This window comes from Cebus imitator, unplaced genomic scaffold (assembly GCF_001604975.1).
Source record: "Cebus imitator isolate Cc_AM_T3 unplaced genomic scaffold, Cebus_imitator-1.0 Scaffold231, whole genome shotgun sequence".
Taxonomy (NCBI): Eukaryota; Metazoa; Chordata; class Mammalia; order Primates; family Cebidae; genus Cebus; species Cebus imitator.
Genome location: NW_016107546.1, coordinates 734918 through 762295, shown reverse-complemented (window position 1 = coordinate 762295; position 27378 = coordinate 734918). Strand labels below are relative to the sequence as shown.

Here is a 27378-nt window from a genome sequence, read left to right as displayed (position 1 = left end):
AAAAAGTACACCTGTATAGGGCACTTACCATGAATGGAGCTTACAGGAATAGAAGTTACTCAAGAGTCAGCTAGTGAGTGGTGAGTGAATGTGAAGGCCTAGGACATGGCTGCACACTACTGGAGATGTTATAAACATTGTACACTCTTCACACTAAATTTATATGAAAAAAAATCTTTTTTGGCTAGGCATGGGTGGCTCATGCCTGTAATCCCAGCTTGGGAGGCTGAGGCCAGCATTTATTTTTTTTAACTGGGTGTCCTGTGTCTTTGTGAAATCTGTCAACCCTCCACTCCATCTGTTGCCATACCGCCCCTCACTCACTGTGCTCCAGCCACACAGTCCTTGCTGTTCCTCAAATGTGTCTTCCTAGTCTCAGGGCTTTATATGCTTGCTTTTCTCTTGCCTAGAACATTCTTATTCCAGATCTTCCCCAGCTGTCTCCATGTCATTCAGATCTCAGCTCAAATGTCACCCTATCCTGATTTCACTTCCCTGTCAGTCTTCATCATCATTCTTTATAAAATTTAACACTTTCTGAAACTATAATATTAATTCATTTACTTGTATATTTGTCCTGTCTCCCCTTAGAATGTAAGCTTCATGAGAGCAAAGGCCTTGTTAGTTGCTGTATCCCCAACACCTGATGCCAATGTCTAGCACTTAGTAGGCACTCAATAAATATTTGTTAGATGAATGTATGTCACCCTAAATCCTGTTCTGCAAGATTTAAAGTTAAGAAGACTGGTTAGGGCCTTCTTAACTCTTAACCTGTGAAGAAGGCGGGTAACTGGCCTTGACAACAACAAAAGTTTCGAAAAAGTCAGTATGGATCCAAAACAAAATTGCCTTGAAAAAAGGGCTAGTCTGTGTTGTGGGTGGCTGATGCTGGAAGATCCTCCAGACTGAGTCTTCCCTCACAGGGTTGTGCTCTAGTGAGCAATGACTGAATGAGGAAATGGGAGTACCCGGCTTACCTTGGCACTGAGTCATCTTATGCCACTGAGGACCTCTGGAGGGCCAGTGTTTTGGCTGCAACCCTTGTAGCCGCAAGAAACAATGAGGCAGCTAACTTCCTGCTAGTATGCAGAAGTCAGGGAGAGTGCTCCCCCATCCCACTTGCACCCCCACAAATCCAGAGGATTTAGAAACAATTCAAGATGAAAGGGAAACCTCAAAGAAGGAGCACATGTGCCTTAAGCTAGTTTTAATAAAAACTAGTAACAATGTAAGATCCAGGTTGCTAATTACACCTCCAGGTTCAAAATCAGGGAGGCTATAGATGGCATGTTGGGAATCTGGAAATGGGCAGAAAAATAAAAAGTAATTAGGTGTTGGCGAAGAGAGAGAAAATGCTGAAACAAATGGATGGAAGCAGGTGAGGAGTAGATTTGGATTGGGCTTGTAGGCCATATTAAGAAGCTTGGACTTTATCCAGAGGGCATGAGAGCCACATGGATTCGAAGCCAAGGAGTGACTCTAGGCTCCGGATCTCATAGGGACTTGGAGAGATCCTCTGTACTCCTACGTATTAAAGGGAACAAAACTGCAGCTGAAATCAGTTAGAAGCCCTTAACAGTCTATTGAAGAAAGATGATCAAAGTCTGAATAATAATGATCATTTTAATCATAGCAGATGAATTAAACCAGGCACTTCCTAAGCCCATTACATACTTAATCTTGTTTATACAACTGCAACCCTACCAAAGTGGCACTAGTATTAACGTCTCCAAAAAGGTAAAGAAGTTGTGAGGGTAAGTAATTTGCCCAAGATCTCTCAGAACTCAGGTTTCTCCGACTGCAATGCTCTCTTCATTCCCTTGGACTAAGGCATCTGGACTGGGGAGGAAAAGGAGGCAGATGTGAAAAACATTTAGGGGATAAGTAATAGTTATTATATTAGCACTAGATAATGATGATGGTGATGATGACGACAATGATGACAGTAAAGGCGATTTCATGCCTTTACACATCCAATAACACTAGATTCAGTGTCAAAGACGAGATAAAATTGATTAAGGTATTGGCGTCAAGCTAACAGTTTAATACGATATAAAACTTCCCAAAGTGCAGGGTCACAACGCCTCTCCTGTCATTGCCCTCAATTCGCCGAAAAGGTCGCTCCTGCCTGGGCTCCCGGGCGGTGCCATCCGCCGGGTGCCACCGTCCCTTCCCCGATGCTGCGCCCCGGCCCTGCCCTGAGGCCCGGGCCTGCTACCTCGCCCCGCCCCGCCCGCCGACCCCAAACTGCCGTCGCTCCCCGCCTCGCCCCTCCCCGCCCCGCCGCGGCCCCTGGCACCAGCCCGCTGTCTCCCCCGCCCCGCAGCTCTGGTGTGCCCCGCCTCCAAGGGCGCCTGCGGGCCACGTGGTCCGGCGTCCGCGCGTAGGCAGCTCTCGGCGCCGCACTTCCGGGTTGGCTTTGGCTTGGTCGGCGGCGCAGGGGCAGAAGCCCGGGCGGCGCAGAAGCACCGGAGACTGGCCGGGTGGAGCGGAGGGCCAGAGGGGCCCGGCGCGGGTCTCCCGCCAGGCCGCCAGGTGGGCTGGCGGCGACCTGGACCCCACCGGCCGCCCTGAGAGGTAGGTCGGCCGCACCGACCCCTCCGCAGCCGTTTGCTCCCGGGGCGGGCTCGCTGGGCCTGGGCCGGGAGGCTGTGGGTCTTTGCGCGCCGCCACTCCCTGCTCTGCCGACCCGGGGTTCCGGGGGCTCCGCGCCGGCCCATGTCTGGCTGGTGGCCGCACGCGGCTTACGTTATTGCTGTTTTATTGCCGCTACCTCACATTCGCTTTGTACGTACACGTTTCTTCACTCTTTTCACATTGGTTCCCTCACACGAAATGGCTAATAATCTGGAAGATGGAGGCAGCTTCGTTCTCTTTGAGATAGTTGTGCAGTCATAGAAAGTTCGTGCTGCGGAGGACTTTGGAGATGGTTGATCCCATTCCTTCATTGTAGAGAAGGCACACGCTGAACTGTTTCATGAGTATTGGAGAGTCACCCAGCTAGGTAATGTGCGGCAGGAATAAGAACGCAGAGCTAAGTTTTTTTGTTTTTATTTTTTGAGGTGGGCGTCTCGTTCTGTCGCCGAGGCTGGAGTGCAGGGCGTGATCACGGCTCACTGCAGCCTTGAACTTCCAGGCCTAGGTGATGATCCTGCCTCAGCCTCCCCAGTAGCTGGGACCACAGGCAGCCGCCACCATGCCCGGCTAATTTTTATATTTTTTGTATAGATGGATTCACGCCATGTTGCCCATGCTGGTCTCAAGCGATCCACCCGCCTTGGCCTCCCAAAGTGCTGGGATTATAGGTGTGAGCCACTGCGTCCGGGCCCAGAGCTAAGTTTTTAGACAGGCAATTAACTAAAAATGGTAATGGTAAAATTCAGTTAATGATGTGAATAGGAAGCTATGTGGGCTGGTATTAACCTTTTAGACAGTGCTTCCTCCTTTTTAAACCTTGTTTTCTCGTTTCAGATTTAAGCCTTCGTGGCTTCTGAAGAAAATGGCAGAAACATCGCCAGATCCTTCTGGGCAGCTTGTCGTACACTCGGTCACTCACAGTGACACTGTCCTGGCCAGTTTTGCGGATCAGAGGAAGAAAGGCTTTCTCTGTGACATTACTTTAATTGTGGAGAACGTACATTTCCGGGCCCACAAAGCCTTACTTGCTGCCAGTAGTGAATACTTCTCAATGATGTTTGCAGAAGAGGGTGAGATTGGCCAATCCATTTATATGCTGGAAGGCATGGTTGCAGACACCTTTGGCATCCTGCTGGAATTTATCTACACAGGTTATCTCCATGCCAGTGACAAAAGTACAGAACAAATCCTGGCTACTGCTCAGTTCTTAAAAGTCTATGACCTGGTAAAGGCTTACACAGACTTGCAAAATAATCACAGCTCCCCAAAGCCAACAACTTTGAACACTGCTGGTGCTCCAGTGGTTGTTATCTCTAATAAGAAAAACGATCCTCCAAAGCGGAAAAGGGGAAGACCAAAGAAAGTCAACACACTGCAGGAGGAGAAATCAGAACTGGCTGCAGACGAAGAAATACAGCTAAGAGTGAATAATTCAGTTCAGAATAGACAAAACTTTGTGGTTAAAGGAGACAGTGGTGTACTGAATGAGCAGATTGCAGCAAAAGAAAAGGAAGAATCGGAGCCTGCTTGTGAACCAAGTAGAGAGGAGGAAATCCCAGTTGAAAAAGATGAGAATTATGATCCCAAGACCCAGGATGGCCAGGCCAGCCAGAGTCGCTACAGCAAGCGGATGATTCGGAGATCCGTCAAACTTAAAGATTACAAACTTGTTGGGGATCAGGAGGACCATGGTTCAGCCAAGAGGATATGTGGAAGGAGAAAGCGCCCTGGAGGCCCTGAAGCTCGTTGTAAAGACTGTGGCAAGGTCTTTAAGTACAATCACTTTTTAGCAATCCACCAGAGGAGCCACACAGGTAATGGTGCTTTCAAGGCTTATTGCAGTGTGTTTCAGAATTTGGAGTAATGATGATGATAATAACTTTCATTTCCTGTGCAACTTCTATGTGATGGGCATTGTAATAAAGCCTTTATGCATGTTATTGCACTTAATTTTCTTCACAGCCCTGCAAGGTAGGTAGTATCCCCATTGTGCATTGTATGATTAAATCATATTTACTAATATGTAAGAGCGGATTCCTAAAAAAGTGCATAGTTTACAGATGCAGCCGCCAAGTTCTAGGGAGCTTAAATAACTTGCCAGAGTCGCCCATTAGTGAGAGAGCTCGGATTGAACCCAGGTAGCCTGATTCAACAACTTCTCTCATTTGTAGTTGTTGATTGAATCCTTTAATGGCCACTTATCAAGATCTAGCCCAGTGTACTCTGCTTTCTGATTCTTGAACATTCTTTGTCTTGACCATAGCCATGTTTTGGCCCAAGTCTGTGTGGACCACTTTCTAACTCAGCCATTTAGCTTTAAATGCCTTCCCTTTTTTGGGCCCTTTAGCCCAGCACTAACCAATGGCACCCTTCTGTGATGATGGAAATATTCCTACATCTGCACTGTCCAATATGGTGGCTAGTAGCCACATGTGGTTTTTGAGCACTTGAATTGTGCCTAGTGTGACTGAGAAACTGAATTTTAAATTTTATTTTCATTTAAGTTTGAATAACCACATGTGACTAGTGGCTACCGTATTGGACACTGCAGCCCTAGTGAGAAATCCCTTCCTTCTTTGAGCCCTTTCGGGTGCTTAAAACTCACTCTGCTTTGGGTCAGATTGTTGTTGCCACTTGTGTATCCCTCAACTTAATTGTAAGCTTAAGTATAGGGACTGGTGCTTGAGTCTTCTGTTACCTAGCAGCATCTGGTACTGTGGGTCTCAGCCTGCAAATCAGAATCACTTGGGGAGCTTCTAAAACTACCAGTGCCTGGACCTCAACCCCAAAGCTTCTGATTTAATTGTCTGGAGACTTGGTGCTTTTAAAAGCTCCCCAAAGACTTGAGATACAGATAGGTTGAAGACCTTGAATTCCGGTACTTTGAACAAAGTAGATACTTGAGAAATATTTGTTGAACTGTAATAGGTTATATTTTTGCTGGTTTTTTTTGAGACGGAGTCTTGCTCTGTTGCCCAGGCTGCAGTGCAGTGGCGTGATCTTGACTCACTGCAACCTCTGCCTCCTGGGTTCAAGCGATTCTCCTGCCTTCAGCCTCCTGAGTAGCTGGGATTACAGACATGCGCCACCATACCTGGCTAATGTTTTGTATTTTTAGTAGACACTGTGTTTCACCATGTTTATCAGGCTGGTCTCAAACTCCTGGCCTTGTGATCCACCCACCTTGGCCTCCCAAAGTGCTGGGATTACAGGTGTGGGCCACTGTGCCCAGCTGGCTATTTTTATCTAAGATTAATATGTGCATAGTTTAGAGAGTTAAATCTTTATACAAGACTTAAGAAAAAGCATGTAGGATCTTCCCTTTTGTCCCCGGTCCAGTTCCCGACTTACAGTGGTTCAATTTTTCAACTTTACAGTAGTGTGAAAGCAGTACACATTGAGCAGAAACCGTACTTTGAATTTTGAGTTTTGATCTTTTCCCGGGCTAGTGATGTTCAGTATTAGCCTCTTAGGCCATGCTGGGCCACACAATCACTTGAGTAAATGACCAGTACTCTCTACCAAGTGCATTTTTGGCTTGTGGTATTTTCAATATGATTGGTTTCTTGGAACTCAGTCCCCTCATAAGTCAGGGAGCACCTGTATTCTAAATTTTGCAGCCCATCACTTTAGTATGGGTCTGTTTTCTTTGATCTGGGTAGATATCAGGTAGATTCATGAGGTCTGGAAACTATCTTTCAGTCCTAGAAAATCTTGAATTATTTCATAGATGATTTCCTCCCCTCTCTTTTCTCTGTTCTCGCTAACTTTATTTTCTCTTACATTGCCATCATTTTTTGCCCTACTTTCTGGGGGATTTCCACTTTGTTTTTCAGCCTTTATAGGGTTTCTATTTCAACTCTTATTTTTTCCCCCTTTAGGAGCTCTGTTTTCTGAATTTGAATTATCTTTTATTTCACAATGTAATATCTTACCTCTGTGAGCATGTTAATGATAACATTAACATTTCCTCACTGGAGCAAGTTGCTTTTTTTTCTTCCTGCTTATCTGTCACCACTACAAAAGGCTTCCCTTGAGTGCCTGGTGATTTTTTAAAAATCATATTTAATCATATGTAAGAGTGGGTTGCTAAACGTGACTAGCAGTGCTGTGTGCAAGGAGAGAGCCTGTATTTATTTATCTATTTTTGAGACGGAGTCTTGCGCTGTTGCCCAGGCTGGAGTACGATGGTGTGTGATCTCTGATCACTGCAACCTCTGCCCGCTGGGTTCAAGTGATTCTCCTGCCTCAGCCTCTCGAGTAGCTGGAATTATAGGCACCTGCCAGCATGCCCAACTAATGTTTTGTGTGAGAGAGCCTGTAAAACCTTGTTCCCAGACCAAACTGAGGGTCCGGCGTCTGTTTCTCATGGCCCACTAATGAGATGCAGATGAACCGGGGAGGAAGAGAGTTTTTATTTCTGTAACCAGAAATAAAACTTCTCAGGGAGAAGTCCTGAAAATTATCGCCAGACCAACTCAAGATTTAAAAAGCTTTTCAGAGCTTATATCCCTCCTAAGTTATATGTCTGTGTGTAAGTGTGCATTCATCTAAGACGTAGGTGATCAACTTCTTTTAATCTGTAACTAAGATCTGAGCCCTGAAGATCTTCTTCTGGAGTCTTAGTAAGTTTATTTAATCTAAATGAGTCTAGGTGCTGGGGTAATTACCCTTATCTCCTGCTAAACCATGGAGGTTTGGGGAGTTCCTTCAGATCCCCAATAAAACTTGTTTGATCCTAAATGGGTCCTGTTAAGAATTCCTTCATTATTTTGTCATGCTTTAAGGCCCAGAAGAAGCTTAGGCAAAACTCTTGGTGGACTTTTGTTACATTCCAGCCTTTGTACAAGCGCACTGGCTTTTAATATTTAACTTACCCTCTCAGTACTGAAACAGTTGTTTAGAGGCCTGCCATAACCTCTCTAGAGGTGTTGCGGCTGGGCCCGTGTCCTTGCTGGTGCCTGGCTTCCACATCTTTGCCCTCTCACCTTGTACCTAACATGTTCCAGTGGAAGACGCTTTTTCTCTCCCACTTGGAGGCACTAAGCCTGGCTGCTCACCCATGTCTAGGGCAGGAGGGGGAAGAAGGAGTTGGGGAGTCTCATCATCCCAGATAGAAATGTTGACTTACTCTCCCTATGGTGATCCCCGTAGGGCTGTTGGCCCCACAGGGTTGTGGGGTGTCCCTTATGCTGTGCTGAGGTGCAGGATCCGAGAAGTAAAGAGACAGGACACTGAAGAACTGGTGAAGAGCATCTGGACTCGGTGGGGCCACGCGACCTGTGAGCAGAGACAGGCGAGGCCTCGAACACCCAGAAGCGTCTGTATTTATTAGGTACAAGCAGGGGGAAGGGTCGTGAGTGAGGACATCATGTATAGGCTTAGTGATAGGACATACATAATCACGTGAGTCACAATCGAGGGGGCCACCCCATTATGTCACCTGGGCAGAGAGGTGGGCCGTGTGCAATAGGGGGCTATGCTGTGCGCAGTACTAGAGGGTCGTGTACAGAAAAGGGGTTCACCCCCGTTAGGTCACCGAGGCAAGGAGGTGGGCTGTGTGCAACAGTTGTCATGCGCATCACTTCTTATCTGGGGCTGGAAACTGCAAAGCGTTTCTAATAGAAAGATACTGTAAGCCAGTGCTGTGGGAGCTAACAGATTTGTGCTCTTCTCTTAAGATATTTATGGGAGGATGATTTGAGCTAGCACAGAAGCAAGAAAAGACTGACAGGGTATATAGAGGGGTTCTTCTCCCTCGGTTATTTCCAGGATCTCAGGCCTGAAAGCCTACTTTCCACAGGAACTGGATGCAAGGTACTACAACTCCTTTATCAGGAGGAGAGGCTTTTGCCATACAGCGTATGCCCTTTCAGGCAGGGACGCCACCACCTGGATCTTTGGTTCTCGTCCTGGTCTGGCTGTTTTCCCATGTACTGCTTCTGTTCTGTGACTGCTCTAGGCATTCCTCCTACTACAAACTACTATATGGTTATATGGAAGGATTATATAAATCAGCTCTAAATATGTCGGTACAGCTCCGACTACAATACCTATATGATTATATAGAAAGATTATATGGAGAAAATAGCTGAGTAATAACACTATAAACTAAGATATTCTTCAGGCACTAATTGTGCCTGGGGTTTGCACAGCTCTCCTTCCTTGGTGCTAATGGGGGGCATTACCCCACAGATCCCAACTCAACTGTGCCTAGAAACCCCTAATCCAGAGACCTCTTTTTCTTAACCCTCCTTAGAGAACATTCTCATCCTCTTTTGGGGAGAGGGACAGTCTCCTGGCTGTGTAGAATGGAAGATTTCATCGGGGTCTAAGTACCTTCGAAACAGACTTTCATTTGTCCTCCCTCACCCCTGTTTCCAGAGAGAGCAGGTGCCACCAAATTCCTGAGCTTTTTGGAGATTGTGTCTTAAAAATTAGGTTGTATTGGGCTGGGTGTGGTGGCTCATATCTGTAATCCCAGCACTTTGGGAGGCTGAGGCAGGAAGATTGCTTGAGCCCAGGAGTTGGAGACCAGCCTGGGCAACATAGTGAGATCCTGTCTCTTAAAAAATGTTTTTAATTAGCTGGGTGGGTGTGGTGGTGGCACATGCCTGTAGTCCCAGCTACTCAGGAGGCTGAAGTGGGAGGATTATTTGTTCCTAGGAGGTTGAGGCTATACTGAGCTATGGCAGTGCCACTGCACTCCAGCCTGGGTGATAGAGTGAGACCCTGTTACAAAAAAAAAAATAGGTTGTGTCAGTGCTCCCCACTGCTGGCCTCAGATTCATCTGTTGCAGCTTCCAAAATTGTATTGCTGATATCTCTTGTGTTCATTGGCCTTTTGGATGTGTGCCTTTTAAGAAAAATCCTTTATTGTTATTTTAATTTGGGAGAGACAGAAAGATGTGTGGATTCTTACTTACACCGTGCTCCTGGGGCTCTTCTTCCAGGGGAGCGACCTTTCAAATGTAATGAGTGCGGAAAATGCTTTGCCCAGAAGCACTCTCTCCAGGTCCACACCAGGATGCACACAGGCGAGCGGCCGTACACCTGCACCGTGTGCAGCAAGGGTCTGACCACCAAGCACTCACTGCTGGAGCACATGAGCCTGCACTCAGGTAGTGGGGGTTGCCCAGAGGGCCAGCTGTCGACAGATTCCCATTCCCCAGGGTGGGCATTACCAACACCTAAACGGCGTTTTCTCAGCCTGGTATCATTTCCAATGTGGTGTCATTGAAAGAGGATTTTTGCATCTGTCCAAGTTGTAGGGCACATTGGGAGCCAGATGTAGGGCTGAGTGCCCGACAGGGTTGTGAGGTGAGCCTTATGCTGTGCTGAGGCGCAGGATCCGAGAAATAAAGAGACAGGACACAGAAGTACAAAGAAAAACACAGCTGGGCTTGGAGGGCCACGCCACCTATAAGTGAAGTCAGGTGAGGCCCCGAATGTCCAGAAGCATGAGTATATATTGTGTCTAGGTTAGGGGGCAGGGCAGTGAGTGAAATCATCTTTAAGGATAGTGATAGGGTTGTGAGCAATAAAACATAGGGTCCACCCCCATTAGGTCACCTAGGCCAGGAGGTGGACAGTGCACAGCAAGGGGCCCATTCCCACAAAGGCAAGGGCCGTGTGCAGTAAGGGGTCCACCCCCATTAGGTCACCGAGGCTTGAAGGTGGGCCGTGCGAAGTGAAGAGGGTTCAGTGTGCGATACTTCTATCTAAGGGAAACTACTTCTAAGAAGATTTATTGGAGGATGCTTTAAGTCACATAGCAGTGACAGCTGTCAGGGTTACCGCCACCTTCTGGCAGCTTCCAATGGATTCTATGGGGAGATGCTTTTCAAGCAGCAGAGTAGCAAGAGCTGATAAAGTTCACAGTCACCAAGGTGGATTGCCAATCTGAGGGCAGCCTTCCACAAGAACTGGAGCAAGGTCCTACAACTCCTTTATCAGGAGGAGTGGCTCTTGCCCCAAGCCTGCCATACAGGGGGTATTTTTACGATACTGAACGCTGCTGCCTGGGCCATGGATTCTTGTCCTGGTATAACTGTTTTTCCCTTAATTCATGCTCTGCACTGTGTCTGCTCTAGGCATTCCTCCGATTATAAGCTGCTTATCCCTTAATTCATGCTCTATACTGTGTCCACTCTAGGCATTCCTCTGATTATGAACTAAGATATAATTATAGGTATATATGTAGGGAAATATTCTTTAGGCACTCATACTATCAACTATTAAGGATTATATATAGAGGATTATATAAAGGGATTCTTCAAGCCCTATTTCTATAACTAATATATGATTATGTAAAGGATTATATAAAAGGAAATAGCTGAGTAGTAACACCATAAAGTGAGATATTTCTCAAGCCCTAACTGTGTGAGGGTTCTGCTTAGCTCTCATTCCTTGGTGCCTGTATGGGGGGTACCCACACAAGTGCAGTTTAGAGTTCTGCACTGATCCTTCAGCGTATAAACTGGCTGCTGGGAGTTTGGTGTGCACACATGTTTTATTAAACCACCAAGGTTTAGAATTATTTTTACTTTGAACACCTTTGGGGAAACTTAAATTCTCCAGTCTCCACTACTCCCTGTTGCCTTACATACCTTTGCACATTGGTGTTTCCGCGGTAGACCAAAGGCTTCTGGGTGTGTAAACAAGTCACTTGTGTCTTTTGTAGAAAATGGGGACCTGGGTCCAGGACCTGTAGTATTTTCCTTATTAGTGAGCATTCTAGTTCTTTATAGTTTTTTTTTGCATGTTTTAGTGTTTTGGGTTTTTCTGGCAGGACAGAAGTCTTTTACCTGTGATCAATGTGGAAAATATTTCAGCCAGAACAGACAACTAAAGAGCCATTACCGAGTTCATACAGGTACGATAAAGTGAGAATGTTTAGATTGGGGGAAAAAATGCAAATAAAAATTGTTCCTGAAACATTAGTTTCATATTGTAGGTGATAAACAGGTATTTAGGGAAAAGAGCCTTAAGAGTCTAAATTATATATTTTTATGTTACTGTTTGCCACCTTGTGAATTTTATTTGTATACTACAGTTTTGGTGCCACACACAGAAACCCTACAGAATTGGCATCTTTCAAAAGTGCCACTTGCCCAAGGGAGCTTCAATCAGTGGTTGTTAGTGGTGCCTGGGCAGAAACATCATCACCCCGTGGCTGTCAGCCCAGGCTTTCTGTCCCCTGCTTCTACCCGTTGTCCTTTTTGTTTCCTGACACCTAAGATAAGAAATGGATGTGGGTTCAGAGTGTCATTTGGGATCATTTGTGGCCTCAGTCACACCAGTACTTTGAGGAAAAAGGGAGAGACTACATTTAGAATTGGAAAGATCCTAGCTCTCTCGGAGGAGGCAGTGAGTCGAGGTGCATAGGAAAATATTAACCGTTACCAAATTAATGAGAAAATTTTTGTTGTGAAAGTGCCATATTTAAAGTGATTATTTTTCAGGGAAGTGCTTTAACACAAATCACTGAAGAAAATGCAGGGAGAGCATATATGCACTGACACTTTTTTTATTGTTGCGACAAGGCCACTCATTACCAGAATGCAAAGACTGCCATCGCAAATTCATGGATGTGTCTCAGCTAAAGAAACACCTGCGAACACACACAGGTAAAACTCCACCTTGTCTGTCTGCCCGGTACCTGGGGTGTTTTCAGGAGAGTGAAGAATGAATTTCTCAGAGTCCCTTGCTCAGCCTGTGTTTGGAAATGTTTATTGTAAACTGGATGGGAGTTGTGTTAGAAGATAATTTAAAAGCTGAAGGCAGAATGTCGTCAGCACTGTCTTTGGGGAAATCACATCTCTTATAGATGAGCAAAATGGAGATCACTTACTGAGCACTATTCATATGTCACAGTTCATTTAATACCACAGCATAGTGAGTCTGAGTCTGGTTCTGTGTTTCACTCTTAATTTACGTCAGCATTGAAGATGATATCAAGACTTTTTTTTTTTTTTTTTTTTTTGAGATAAGGCTCACTCTGTCATCCAGGCCAGAGTGCAGTGGCATGATCACGGCTCATCACAGTCTTGACCTTCTGGGCCAGAGTGGTCCTCCCACCTCAGCCTCCCAAGTAGCTAGGACCACAGGTGCATACCACCACACCTACCTAATTTTTATTTTTTAAATTTTTTGTAGAGGTGGGTTCCACTATGTTGCCCAGGCTGGTCTTGAACTCCTGGGCTCAAGCAGTCCTCCTGTCCGAGCCTCTCAACGCGTGAGATGACAGGCATGAGCCACCTTGCCCAGCAAGATAATTTTTTTCAGAAAAGACAGCAAAGAGTGACAGACACAAAGGTAGTGTAGACACTGAGAATTTCTCCACTTTCTCCCCTAGAACCAACTCTTAAGCAGCACCACCTCCAGAAAAATCAGTTTCAGAGATGACAAGGAGGCAGGATTGATTAGGGCAGGTCACATTTTTTTATGTAAGATCAGAAAAGTGGATCTTTTATACCTTTTGGTAAAGAACATGTGCTAAAAATAAGCCTCTTAGATTTTCTAAGAAAAACTTGCCATTGCAGGTGTTTAATGATTCTGTTGTCTACTGGAAATATGTAAATAGCAAATTGATTTATGATGCTCTGGACTTTTGTTTTTTTTGTTGTGGGGGGGGTCACTGTCTCACTCTGTTGCCCAGGCAGGAGTGCAGTGGTGCCATCTCAGCTCACTGCAGCCTCCACCTGCCAGGTTCAAGCGATTCTTTTGCCTCAGCTTCCCTAGTAGCTGGTACTACAGATGTGTGCCACCATGCCCGGATAGTTTTTGTATTTTTTATAGAGACAGAGTTTCACCATGTTAGCCAGTCCGCTCTTGTTCAAACTCCTGGCCTCAAGTGTGAGCCACCATGCCTGGCCTGGACATTATTTTTCAAATACAGGTTTTTCTTCTTAAATTTAGTAAACATCTCATAGGGTATGGATTTTAACACGTGTACTGAGCACTTACTGGGAACCAGGCAGTTTTAGGCTTTGAGGATTTAGCAGTGAATGAGATGGGAACAGGCCCCTGCCTTAAGGGGCCAACATTCCACAGGAAAGGCAGAGTACAGACAAGTATAACACGTTAGGTGGTGTGAACACATTGAGGAATAAAATGCAGGGTAAGGGGGCAGGAAGGGGAGCTTTTTTTTTTTTTTTGGAGAAAGAGTTTCACTCTTGTTGCCTAGGCTGGATTGCTATGGCACAATTTTGGCTCACTGCAGCCTCTGTCTCTCCGGTTCAAGTGATTCTCCTGCTTCAGCCTCCCGAGTAGCTGGGACTGTACAGGCGTGTGCCACCATGCCCCACTAATTTTGTATTTTTAGTAGAGATGGGGTTTTGCCGTGTTGGCCAGGCTGGTCTTGAAGTCCTGACCTCAGATGATCCACCTGCTTCAGCCTCCCAAAGTGCTGGGATTACAGGTGTGAGCCGCTGTGCCCAGCCAGGAGCTGCTCTTTTATGTATGGACTGGTCTAAGAAGGTCTCACAGATGAGGTGGCATCTTGGATGGAGATGAGAATGCAGTGGGGGAGCCAGCCAGCCATTGAGGATGTCCAGGAGAGAGCATTCTAGGAAAGGGGAGCCCTGGGCACATGGCCCTGAGACAGGAATGTTTTTGACATGCTGGAGACATGCTGGGAGGAGCAGAGCCAGAGAGCTGGGAGTAGGAGGTTGTGGTGTAGGTGGATGTTCTCAGTTTAGCTTCATGCTTTTACCACCTGGGAAGCTTTAAACAAAAAAACCTGGTCCCAACCTCCAAGATTCCGATTGACTTGACCTGGGTGGAGCCTGGGAATTGGTGTTTTTAAAGTACTCTTCAAGAATTGTAGGGCGCACTTGGGCTAAAGTACTTTGAAGGCCACAGTAAAGACTTTGGATTTTATTCTCTGGGAGGTGGCTTTACTGAGATAAGTGACAAGGCGTGACTTGGAGTTGTAATAGGATCAGTCCAGCTGTCCTGTGAGGTCGGGGGAGGCCAGGGTGGAGGCAGAGAGGCCCATTAAGAGGCTGTGCAGTAGTCGGGCTCGGAACAGCAGAGGTGGTGTCAGGTGGTCCAGTTCTGGATATATGCCAAGGAAGAATCCATATGATTTGCTCATGATTGGATATGGGAGGTGAAAGAGGAGGCAAAAGCCACTGGAAGAAGGAAAAACTGGGGAAGACTAGGAAGAACAGATGAGAAGTTAGATTGTGGACTGGTTGGTGTCTATTTGACATCTAGGTGCAGGTGTGGGGTAGAACATTGGATATTCAGGCCTGGAGTTCAGGGGAGAGATGCAGGCAGAGCTCTGGATTTCCACACATACACATGTGTCTGCACATAGCTATGTGACGCTGTGCTGAGCTCCCCAGGGAGACGAGGATGGTGGAGGAGATGTGAAGGAGAGTGGAGCTGGTTTGGTCACACTGAGCAGTGCCAGAGGAGACACTTCCCCTTGGTTTTGTTGTTTGAGTATAAGGGGGAATGAGGTTTCTGGTCTTTGTGAGTAGCAGTAGGACTTGAAGTGGGGATGAAAAGGAACAGGAGACCTCCCCCCTGTAATTCCAGCAAACCCTTTTCAGCCTGTGTACTCTGACACGCAGAACAGAAAGTGGAAGATGTGTGATGGGTTAAAAAGGAGACAGAAGGGCCTCTGTAAAGTGGTTTGCATGACTTAGAAGTATGAAAAGAAATTGAACCCATCAAAAAATTGGGGCTTTCCAAGAGCAGCAACTATGACCCATCTGTCCCTAGCATCAGCACAGAGAATCTGCTTTAATGTTGGTGAATGGCATTGGCATGCCAGTTCCCTGCTCCCTGGGCATTGAGTGTAGCCAGGGTGAGAAGTGCCAGTCCTGCCCTCAAGGCCATGCTCAGCTAGAAACCAAGACTTCATCTTTTAGAGGTGATCCGTCATTCATCTCTTAGATCTTCAGGCACAAACTCTCTCTGGGTTAGATGTTCTGCACCAAGCACTGGAGAAGTCAAAGGCAGATTAGAGATGTTCTTCTAGGAGAGCATCCCCAGTGGGGGAGACGGACACACTTTGAGATGGAGGCAAAGTACCAGGCAAACAAGCAGTACCTGCCAGTTCACAGCATCTCAGGCTCTCCTGTTCACATCTTGTCCCCATACCTGGTGCAGGTCAGGTTTACAGGGACCCAGTCAGGCCAAGCAAGTTCACAGGAGTGATAAGCCAGAGACTTATCAACTCAACAAAGGGATTACACCTTTCTGTTGCCGACAGCACCTCCTCCGTCACATTAGTATACCCGAAAGCCAAGTTAGTGATCAGAAGATTGCATGGTGAGCTGGGAGCAAGTCAAGGGAATCAGCCCAGGCCACAGAGAAGCCTGGTGAGCGACCTCTGACCCCACTCCAGTCCCACCCCACCAGTGTCCCTGTTCCTGGATGGTGCTCGGTGAACACCGATTCTGCCCTGTGGGCTTCACATGTAGATGGCTCTGACTGCGAACAAATGATAAAGCTCAGTAAGTCAGTTCTATTCACAGCCTCATTGTGGCTTGAAGTTGAAGCTTCCCAAATCTCAACTGTGTGTTGAGATCATTAATGTTGAGACTTGGGGTCTTCCCACCTTCTGAGACCTGAGGGCCCCTCACCATCACATGCCCTTACAAAGTTTACGTGCCCTGTATTATGAAACAGTATGGTGTGGTCAGAGCCACAGCAGAGGTGTGAGCACAGGATGGGAAACGACTGAGAAGACCACATGGGAATGCCAAATACACAAGTGTCAAACCATGCTCTTCACAGTTACCATTGGCGTGTGTCCCTTTTCTGCCAAGATTGGCAAATACATGAGGAAATGCACATCTTTATGTATTGTTGGTGGGACTATAATTTGGGAACCTTCTGGAAGGAACTTTTGCAATACTTACCCAAATGTAAACCATGCAGTTGTGTAAAGATGTTTGCCTAAGGATATTCATCACAGGCAACGTTTATAACTCCACAAGCTTAACAGCCACCTGAATGTCCCAGGAAGGGATCAGGTAGGTATATTTGAGGCAGTAGACACAATGGTACCCAGCACAGGCTCTTAACATGGCGGTGTGGCTTTACTGATGTGACAAACAGTGTGCACTGGATGCCCTCACAGAGTAAGACTGCAGACAAACAGATTTGTCTGTAAAGATGCTCGCCATTGTTAACCAGTTATCTTAAGAGAGGAGAATGGTGGAGCGGATTTTATATCTTTGCATTTTCAATATTTGATTCCTTTGCAATGAACACGGGTAATTTTTTAAGAGAAACAAAGCTGTGGTCCACAGTGGGAGGCAGGATGCTGAGGGGTCTAGACGGACAGAACTGGACTGCCAGGTGAATGTGACAGCTGATGGAACGAGAGATGTCACTGTGACTGTTGTGCCTGGCTGGGCAGGCGCTGGGTGATGATGTCATCAATCCAAGAAAGTTATTCTGGGTTTCAGCAGATGGACATGGGAAATCCAGCTTTGATGTTAAGAAGCAGTGAGTCATCAATAGTATCTGGAGTGGGGTCCAGGATTTAAGTCACTGGAGAAGGGGGGAAGGGTGGGATCGTGGAGGAGACTGCTGAGAGGAGGGTCTGGAAGGAAGCATACCCTGGAGCTGCTTCAGTGCTTCTGTTGATGTTGCCCTGGGCAGGACCTCTCATCACACTCCTGTCTCTTGCCGTTTCCTTTAATCACCTTTGTCTAATCCTCTTGTAACACACTTCTTTCTGGTCCCCATGCCTCTCAGGCCCTGTCCTCTTACCTTATGCTTCTCCATCTGCCTCCTGCCACCTCCTAGTCCAGGCCTTGTGCATAGCCTGTTAGAGGTCCTCTGGCCTCCAGCCTACCCTCCTCACCATTCCCAGGTGTATTTTCAGCATGTCCTTCTGCTAAAAAACTTGCAGAGGGTCTACGGGTCCCCTGCCTGGAATTCATAGTTCCTGGTGGCTTGGCCTGCTGGCTCCTGAGAGTGATCCTTGTCACTCCTAGCGCACACCATGTCCATTTCTGACACCAGCTTCTGCTCTTACTGTTGAGACTAGCACCCTGGTCCAGGCTTCTCTCCAGCCTAGCCAGATCCTGCCCCACCCATATCCAGCACCCTGTCTGTACTCAGTATTGTTGACGCCACTCATTTTAATGTTCAGTGAAACACAGTCCTATGTTACTTAATTGCTTTGTGCATCTCCTCAAGTAGACTGTGCATTATTCAAGGCAGTCATCCCATCTTTTAAAGTTTCTTTTCTGTTTCTTAGCTGTGTACTTAGTTGATGGTCTATCAGTGTTTGAGAACTAAATAGACTTAAGGAATGGGTGTCTCAGTTGAAGGTGGTAGAGCTGTACACAGGGGAACAGATTCGAAACCATAAGTGGGAAGACCCCCTGCAGATTCGCCTTGGCTGTGGAAATTCGCCTTCGTGCTGTCCTACCCACTCCCTCAAAGAGTTTCTACTGCAGGTTGTTGCTCCTGCAAAGAATTTCCATTATTTTAAACATTTACCCTCTAAACACATTTGCCATCAGACAGACTTTCCGAAATACATGATGTGTGTTTCCCACACGATTTTAAAATCACAAGCAAACAGCAGGTACTCAGTCTTTGAATCTGGAGAGGGAGAAAACCAACCGAGATGAGAGGAGGCCCCAGCTCTGATGGAGAAAACTGTAGACACATTATGGTAGTGGCCTGGTCTTGATCTTTGGAGTGATAAGAGCTCATGATGCAAAGATACAGATTCATCCAAGTTGTTACAGGTGTCCTCTGCCTCGATGGAGAAATGTCTTGCCTGAATTGTCCAGTATATGCTGTGAAAGGGAAGCTCACTGACCATCTTCCACTTCAAATTGCACTTTTCCCTGGCTGTTCTCCTGTTCTCCAGTTAAGCGGTTTTTGCTGCTTGCTTTTCTTTTTCTTTTTTTCCAATTTAGTTTTCTTGCCTGCATTTTGATTATTTAATTTTGTTTCTGGGGCACATGAATAGTCTGTCACTGTATGTTCAGTGTGCAGACTAACACTGAGTAAGCACTTGCTGATGTTAATGAAGCCTAGTGGGTTCTGGAGCAGTTACAACATCTCATGTCTGCCAGCCCCATGAAATTCATTCATTCAGCAGGGATCTCTGAAATGGCATGCCAGGCCAGATTCTCAGCACTGGGGTACTGGGAGCGGATATGCCCACAAATTATCTTAAGAAGGGAGAAATGGATAATAAATAACATAAACAGTATATGAGGCAGCAATAGCATTGTGGAAAAACTAAATTGGAGAATTGGACTAAGTGCATGGCAAGGTTGGTAGTGCTCTTGGTGGTGATGGAGCCTCGCTGATAAAATAACATGTGAACAGAGATTTGAAGGAGATGAGGAGAGTGAACCATGCTGGGAGACAGCCTGAGATAAGATCAGGGAGGTTTGGGGTGAGGAGTGGGGTTTACAGGGTACAGATCTATAATCACTTATGGGTCAAGAAATTTGGGTTTTATCTTGGCATAGGAAGCTATGAGAACATTTGCAGCCCAAGCATAAAATGATCTGATTGCATCAAGGCTCACTCTGGCCACTTTGATAGTTTATGGCAGGGAAGCAAGAGCAGAAACAGAAACCCGGTAGGAGGCAAGAGATGGTGGTGGTGTGGACCAGAGAGTGGCAGTGGCCGTGGAGGAGCAGTGGTCAGGTTCTGGACATATTTGGAAGGTTGATATAAACGTGAATAATATATAACTCACCCTAGCACACAGGAGTGTTTTTAGGGTCAAGGGGCTACCTAGCCAAGCAGTAAAGCAGGAGAGCATAGGTGTAATATAGGTGTAATATCTAAGGGGAGAAAACAGGAATAAACGGGACATAACTCACCTCCTTGTTGCAGTTTTCAGGTTTTTAAGAGAAAGAACCATGCCTTATGATTTCTATGCATGCTCTTGGCACTCGGCACACCGTGCTTAGGTTAGGTACAGAGTAGGTATTTGGTGAGTGCATCATTCATTTACGCTTATGGAGGGGATTGCCTTTGCTCTGTTTATATTGTGAAATTGAAGTGCTTTTTTGATTTTGTCTTATGCTGAACGTGTACTGTTAAATGGTTTCTTCTTTTTAGGTGAGAAGCCGTTTACTTGTGAAATCTGTGGCAAATCTTTCACAGCTAAGAGTTCTCTTCAGACCCACATCAGAATCCATCGGTAAAGTTTTGCAGATATTTTTCGCACATGGAGGCCTCATTCATTTCTGATGTTCAGTGAGGTGACGTGTGTTACCTATATAGTTTTCTCCCAACTGTTACTCTGGCAGAATTTTCTGTGCAGCTTATTACTTCGGCTTTTTTGTTTGTTTGTTTTGAGATAGGGTCTCGCCGTCACCCAGGGTAGAGGGCAGTGGCGTGAGTGGAGTGCAGGTGGGGGAGTTCAAGTGATTCTCCCACCTTGGCCTCCCAAGAAGCTGAGACCCACACCCAGCTCATTTTTGTATTTTTGGGTAGAGACAGGGTTTCACCAGGTTGGCCAGGATAGTCTCGATCTCTTGACCTTGTCTTGATCCCTTGACTGCCTGCCTTGGGTAGCCTGGATCTCTTGACCACCTGCCTCAGCCTCCCAAAGTGCTGGGATTACAGGCGTGAGCCACTGCACCCAGCCTTTCTTTTCTTATCTGAAATACATACTGTGGAATCAAAACATTTTATCACATCTGCCACCCTTCCTCCGGCACCACCCCCACCCTATTTTCAGATTAGAAACTGCCCATGAAAGTGAGACTTGCTTTAAGTCCTTAAGTTAGTAGGAGAACCCTTTACTTACAACTTGCAGCCAGTTATTTTCCACTACTCTTGACTGCTTCTCCCTAAATAATCAGGAAGTAGTAAGTAGGTATTTCCATTTTAAAAATAAAATGTTTATTTCTTGTAGAGGAGAAAAGCCATACTCATGTGGCATCTGTGGCAAATCCTTCTCTGACTCCAGTGCCAAGAGGAGACACTGCATTCTACACACCGGCAAGAAGCCTTTCTCCTGCCCTGAGTGTAACTTACAGTTTGCTCGCCTAGACAATTTGAAGGCTCACTTGAAAATTCATAGCAAGGAGAAGCATGTGTCAGATGCCAGCAGCATTTCTGGCGTTAATAATACAGAAGAGGTCAGGAATATTCTTCAGCTACAGCCATATCAACTCTCTACCTCGGGAGAGCAGGAAATTCAGCTTCTTGTAACTGATTCTGTACATAACATCAATTTCATGCCCGGTCCTAGCCAGGGAATCAGCATTGTGGCTGCAGAGAGTTCCCAGAACATGACTGCAGACCAGGCTGCTAATCTCACCCTGCTCACGCAGCAACCAGAGCAACTGCAGAATTTAATTCTTTCAGCTCAACAGGAGCAAACAGAACACATTCAGAGCCTCAATATGATTGAAAGCCAAATGGGGCCCTCACAGACAGAGCCAGTGCACGTGATCACTCTGTCCAAAGAAACTCTGGAACATCTTCACGCCCATCAAGAACAAACAGAGGAGCTCCATTTAGCTACAAATACTTCCGCTCCAGCTCAGCACCTGCAGCTGACACAGGAGCCTGATGCGCCGCCACCCACTCACCACGTGCCACAGTCAACGCCGCTTGGCCAGGAGCAGAGCTGACCTGTAAACATGTTTGACTGCTTGCTTAGGCTCTTCTCATAAGCCAGCTCTGACCGGATTTTGAATGCTTAGGGCTCTCCGTACCATTGACTTGCAGTTCCTTTGATGACGACTGATGTTTGCAATGCTCACCATCCAGGTAGCAAGATCTGTGTGTGTGTATGTCTTGTCTAAGGTACAGCTTTGGATTTAGCATTTCAATATTGTTGATTGGTTTTCATTTTCATCTGCAACATCTTGTAAAGACTCGGGTAGTTTTTCTCTGGGGGCATTGATTTCAAGTTTTCTATAAGGTTTAAATGTTCACAGCCATAGGTTATGGTCTTGCCAGTCTCCCCAGTTTTTTTGTTTTGTTTTGTTTTGTTTTTTAATTTTCTAAGACAAAGGAAGTCATATCTTGGTTGAACTGGGCAGAATGATTGGTTCCATTTTCTTATTTTTCTTAGGCAACACAGTTGTTACCAATACAAGTCAGGGCTAAATATGACAGATCACAATGTTTGAGAAATTTGTCCTTTTAATTACTTCCAGTCCCCGAAGACAAAGTGAGCCTCAAAGTTTTATCTTTGTGCAGTACGGTGGGCTCATCCTGTCATGCTTCAGGAAGAGTCAGACTCATAAACTCAGTATTTTAATTCAAAATTCATCTAACAAGATAGCCAAAAGTATACGATTTTTTAAAAAAATTCTGAATTCATCTTTTCCAAGAAACATAAATTTACATATTTTTTTAAATCACGCTATCAAAATTTTAATTAAGTCTGAAATACAAAATTGGATCAAGACATTCACCCAAAATTCTGAATTTTTGTCAGAAATGAAATTTGATTTTCATGAAGGTAAAGCTTTCTTAACTATCCTGGAACATAAAACTTTATTCAGTGTAATTTAAGTCTTATATAAACTCAACTGAATTCTAACTTGAAATTAGATCTCCTGAAAATGTTGATCTGTGTGTTGTGTCTTATAATGTTCTGGAGATGGAAGCTTATAATTCATTTTTATGCCAGAGTAGGTTAAATCCCACAAAGTAAATATCTTCTAATCTTTTTAGCGTCTCACTCTATCACCCAGGAATTGCTTGAATTCCTGGACTCAAGCAATCCTCCCACCTCAGCCTCTCCTAGTAGCTGGGACTGCAGGGATGTACCACCACACCCAGCTAATCATCTTCTAATCTTAAAAATAACTTTGAGCCTCAGAGACTTAGTAGCCAGCATGTATCTGTAATTATATGATTTTTAAATCATCATCAAAAAATTAAATTATGTTTGGGTTAGATTTTCAAGCTAAGCATATTTTATTGAATGCTTTTACCACTGTCATGTAAGCTGGTAGGGAATTTTTGAGAAAAGGTGATGGGCACTAGTATGTCTAAATTAACAATGCTGATAGAGAGTAGGGGTAATCTATAAAATTACTGGAGTCTTTCTATATTAATTGTTTTGTTTTTGACATCTTTGATTTCTACCTAAATCAAATAAGTTCTTTGGAGGTTATAGTAGTAGAGAATTCTTCAGGTTTGAGAGAGGATAAAAACATTTTGGTTGCATATTTCCTAAGCTACATTTTATTATATGTAAATCATAAAATTTCCAAAATGATATATATCTTAACCAAAGTAATGTTAAATCAGGCCTGATTAGAGCAAAGGTAACAATTTTTTACAAACGCTGTTAAACCCTAAATATTATTTCAGACTCTCGTTTAAACTGTTTCATTTCATTCTTAAAACACAAAGTTTTTTACCAGACTTTCAAAGCCTTCCTACCAATCCACATTTTCTCCAGGAAATTAAATATTGAAGTAAATGAATATTCACTCACTCTGGATAGCTAGGTGATTATTCAGAAAATATGCTTACATAGCTATTTATAAGTCAACTTTCACTGGCTTTGTAACAGTCTACCTCTGCACTAAGGGAACTATGACATGAGCAACATAGGTCACTTTAAATTTTCTAGTAGCCACATTTAAAAACATAAAAAGAAGCAGGCGAAAATACTAATAAAGCTTTATTTAATGCAACATTTGCAAATTTTTCAACATGTAAAAATATATTGGACATTTTACATTCTCTTCTTCATACTAAGCTTTCAAAATCTGGTATGTATTTTACACTTTCTACACATCTCACTTTGGATGCTAATGTTCATTGGACATACTTGGTCTGTATTTAGATTTCATACAATTTACAGTTGAAAACATTTTCATATCAAGTAGTTACAGACAAAAGTTTTTTTCAAGAATTGAAATATCGGTTTACAAATGTATATTAAAATTAATTAAAATTAAAATCCAGTTCCTTGGGACACTGTGCAAATGCTCGATAGGCACGTGTGGCTGATGGCTGCTGCGTTGGACGGCACGGGCCACCTGTTTCTAGCTCGAGCATCGGTCCCACCTATGCCTGAATTGTTTGACCAGCTGTCAAAGAGAAACAAGAAAATGGTAGCTTTGTCGATCTAGCCTCTTTCTTTGTCCCAGATATACATTCTGCCCCTTGAATAAAAAAGTTCTGTGATTTGGGTACCCAAAAGAAATGTCATGAAAGTGCTTCTTATGTGTCCTTGAAAAATTACATTGCCAGCGCAGTGTTTCACAGTTCATTTTGCACTAAATGTGTACGATTTTTTAAATTGTTTTAACCAGAAATACAAAGTGTGTTTTTTAGGAAATAGAATGTTATGCTTTGGGGCTCCTGAAACACCTCATTTTGAAGGTGAATCTTTGATTTTCTCCCAGTAGAGGGCCAGCCTTGGAATGATGAGCTCTTACCGTCAAAATCAGTTATTCAAGTGCTTGCCCAGTGCTGCTTGAAACTCACCTCTACTCTGTATTTTCTACAGTTGGTTCTTGTGTTATAAATGTTGTGAGCCAACAGATTAAATGATGCTGAGAAATGAAAAGAGATTCTCATTATAATTGCTTACCTAGGATTCTCATTATAGATGCTTATCTAGGTTTTCATAAATGGGAACATAATGTCTTCCACATGTGGAATCCTCATTATTGGCCAGGAGCCAAGCCAGGTGTGTTACACCTGTCTCATATCTTACTGGGTCTCACACAACTTCCATGTCGGCACACAGATTTACACAGCACCCTCTGGTTGGAGGATTCCAGTCACCTCTGGTCATGATTGGTATATTAGTTTGCCAGGACTACCATAACAAATACCAACAGACTGGGTGACTGAAAAAATAGTGAGTCCATGATCAAGGTGTCGTGGGGTTGATTTCTTCTGAGGCCTGCCTTCTAGTCATCTTTCCCTGCCTGTATCTTCACATCTTCTTCCCTCTGTCCTAATTTCTTTTAAGAACACCAGTCATATGGGATCTGCTCACACTAATGACCTCATTTAATCAACTCTTCAAACACAATCTCATTCTGAGGTACTGGGTACTAGGACATCAACATGTGAATTTGGAGTAGGGGATATAATTTACCTCCTAACACCTGGCATCTGGAGTCAGGACGGCAGCAGTGTCTGGGATGCACCTTAACCCAATGGAAGCATTTCTCAATCTGCATGACATTCTGATGAGGTAAGTAACGAGTATGCCTGTTGTTCAGATGAGAACATGGAGCCCAAAGAGAAAGTCTGTTGCCAAATGTCATACATTAAGTGGTAGAACCAGAACTAGGATACAGACTTTCAAAACTTTAAGCTGGATTTCTTATTACCAAGGGTAATAGAACCAAAAGAAAATGATAATTTTCTTATTAAGTAATTTACTTCCTACTTATTAAATAATTTATTTCTTATTAAAAATTATTTAAGCCGGGCACGGTGGCTCACGCCTGTAATCCCAGCACTTTGGGAGGCCAAGGTGGGCAGATCACAAGGTCAAGAGATTGAGACCATCCTGGCCAACATGGTGAAACCCCGTCTCTACTAAAAAAATACAAAAATTAGCTGGGCATGGTGGCACAAGCCTGTAGTCCCAGCTACTCGGGAGGCTGAGACAGGAGAATTGCTTGAACCAGGGAGGTGGAGGTTGCAGTGAGCCGAGATTGTGACATTGCACTCCAGCCTGGTGACAAAGCAAGACTCTGTCTCAAAAAAAAAATTATTTATTAATAATTTCTTATTTCCTGTGTCCCACTTAATGTAATAGAACCTTTTTGACTAAAATTGAGTGTCTGTGTCTGAAATTATAGCATACTTTTTTTTTTTTTTTTTTTTTTTAAGTGGAGACAGGTCTTACTGTGTTGCCCAGGCTGGTCTCAAACTTCTGTCCTCAAGCAGTCCTCCCACCTCAACCTCCCAAAGTGCTGAGATTACAAGCATGTGCCACCAGCATATGGTTATAAGCTTTTTACATAAAACAATAATAGTGAAAGTTATGATCTACAGAAATTCAGTAACTACCATATAATCATATTAGTGTTTCATTACTATTGATTTAAAGCTTCATCAAAATTTGCCAGTTGGATGAAAGTTATTAGTAAGGTGAAAATGTCTTATTTAACAGGAGCATCTGTAAGCCCTTTTTTCAAATTTTTGAGGATATTTTAAATTAAGGGTAGTTTTGTTTTGTTATCCTGATAAGTGTTAAGGTAAAATTTCATCTTCAATTTCTAAACAGAAGCCTAAATTCTTAAGAATTGAAAGAAAACCCTTTGTCTTGCTTTTTTAAATAGCAGATAAAGAGATATGATCTGTAAAAAAATCTTGCCTTCATTTTGTAAATAGCAGCTCTCAAGGAGTGATGTCTAAAAGAAGCCGGAATGTCGTGATAGTTTGTCCTGCTCTCAAATTCTTTACAAATAAACAGCAAAAGACTTTAGTTGACTTAGTTGACTGGAGTGAGAGAGAGAGAGAGTGTGTGAGAGTGTGTGTGTGTGTGTTTCATTCTAACTTGAAACATAGGACATTAACAGCTTTAAAGCTCATTCAAATACCTTTTTTTTTTTTTTTTTTGGACGTAGGGTCTTGCTCTGTCTCAGGATCAAGTGCAGTGGCAAGATCATGGCTCACTGCAGCCTCTTAGCCTCCTTAGTACCTGGGACCACAGGCATTCACCACCATGCTCAGATAAATTTTAAATTATTTTTAGAGATGGGATCTCACTACATTGCCCAGACTGGTCTCAAACTCCTGAGCTCAAGTGATCCTCCTACCTCAGCCCTCAGAGTGCTGGGAGTAGGATATAAGCCCTTGTACTCAGCCCACATTCTTGGTAATACAAAACATAGGAATTTAAACACGTTTTGATAACAGCAAGGGATCTTAGCTTTTTTTATGTGAGTCTGAAAAGTACTATATTCAGTATGAAGTGTGAAAAAAGGAAAAAATGTGGGCAGGGTCAGGGTAGAGAACTTTTATTCTGAATTCCTAATACCCATAATATGTCACTTTAAATATGAATTTGAAGATGATTTTCCAAAAGAATATGATTTTAGTTAATTATTTAACTGATCCTGAACATATTTGTGTGTTTAATCTTTGAAGCCTCTTAGGATAGAGTCCCTGTGTTATCTTCGAGTCTTGGAAATCATAATTGTGCTTTGACTTCTGGGGAGGGTATTGAGTAAAAAGCAGCATACAAAGGAATAAGGTGGGAAGGAAGAATAAGAACGAGGACCCCAGATTTGCGATTTACCCACTCCAAGCCGAGAGAGAAAGCTGGGCGTCATTCTTGATGGGGCCCACCTCACCCCCACACCCAATTCATGGCCATGTTATGTCAGTTTCACGTTGAAGTATCTTGAATCCATCCACTTCTCACATCCTCACTGTACACCGTCACTTGCCTGGACTCCTGCCAAAGACCTGATTAATCCTTTCTTCCACCTCCTGCTGGGCTTGCTCCACTGGAAGTGGTGATCTGTTTGGGCTCACCATTGTACCCTTAGCTTAGCATCAAACAGTGCCTTGCTAAATGAATAGATTTGCATTAGTTATTAAGATAAATATCAGTGTGTCTCTGCTCTGCCTGAAATCCTTCTACAGTTTCCCATGGCATTTAGAATAAAATCTCCAATTCAGCTTCCTCTTGGGACCCTCTTCCCCATTGTGGTTTCCAGGCGCATGGGTTCCTTGCTGTTTCCCAAACATACCCAGCTCTTTCCTGCCTGAGGGCTTTGTGGCAGGTGGTTTCTCAGCTTTGAAAGTTGTCTGCTCCCACTCTGAGTCATG

The 27378-nt window shown here is 44.3% G+C and overlaps 1 protein-coding gene across 4 annotated transcripts; it reads left to right on the top strand.

The window, feature by feature from the left end:
• The first annotated feature begins 2396 nt into the window (after window positions 1-2396).
• Window positions 2397-24985, top strand: ZBTB24 (zinc finger and BTB domain containing 24). Of its 4 annotated transcripts, XR_005195293.1 has the most exons (8): window positions 2397-2577; window positions 3472-4451; window positions 9591-9758; window positions 11429-11512; window positions 12183-12266; window positions 19708-19789; window positions 20510-21372; window positions 24554-24985. XR_005195293.1 is itself a non-coding variant. In XM_017497401.2 (7 exons), the coding sequence occupies exons 2-7, from the start codon at window positions 3500-3502 to the stop codon at window positions 21231-21233; spliced, it is 2094 nt and encodes a 697-aa protein (XP_017352890.1). In that variant the 5' UTR covers window positions 2397-2577; window positions 3472-3499; the 3' UTR covers window positions 21234-24142. The 4 variants fall into 4 exon arrangements, 3 of the variants coding, with proteins under 3 accessions (XP_017352890.1, XP_017352893.1, XP_017352894.1); XM_017497401.2 differs by lacking the exon at window positions 24554-24985 and having other exon boundaries at window positions 20510-24142; XM_017497404.2 differs by lacking the exons at window positions 9591-9758; window positions 11429-11512; window positions 24554-24985 and having other exon boundaries at window positions 20510-24142.
• The last annotated feature ends 2393 nt before the right edge of the window (window positions 24986-27378 follow it).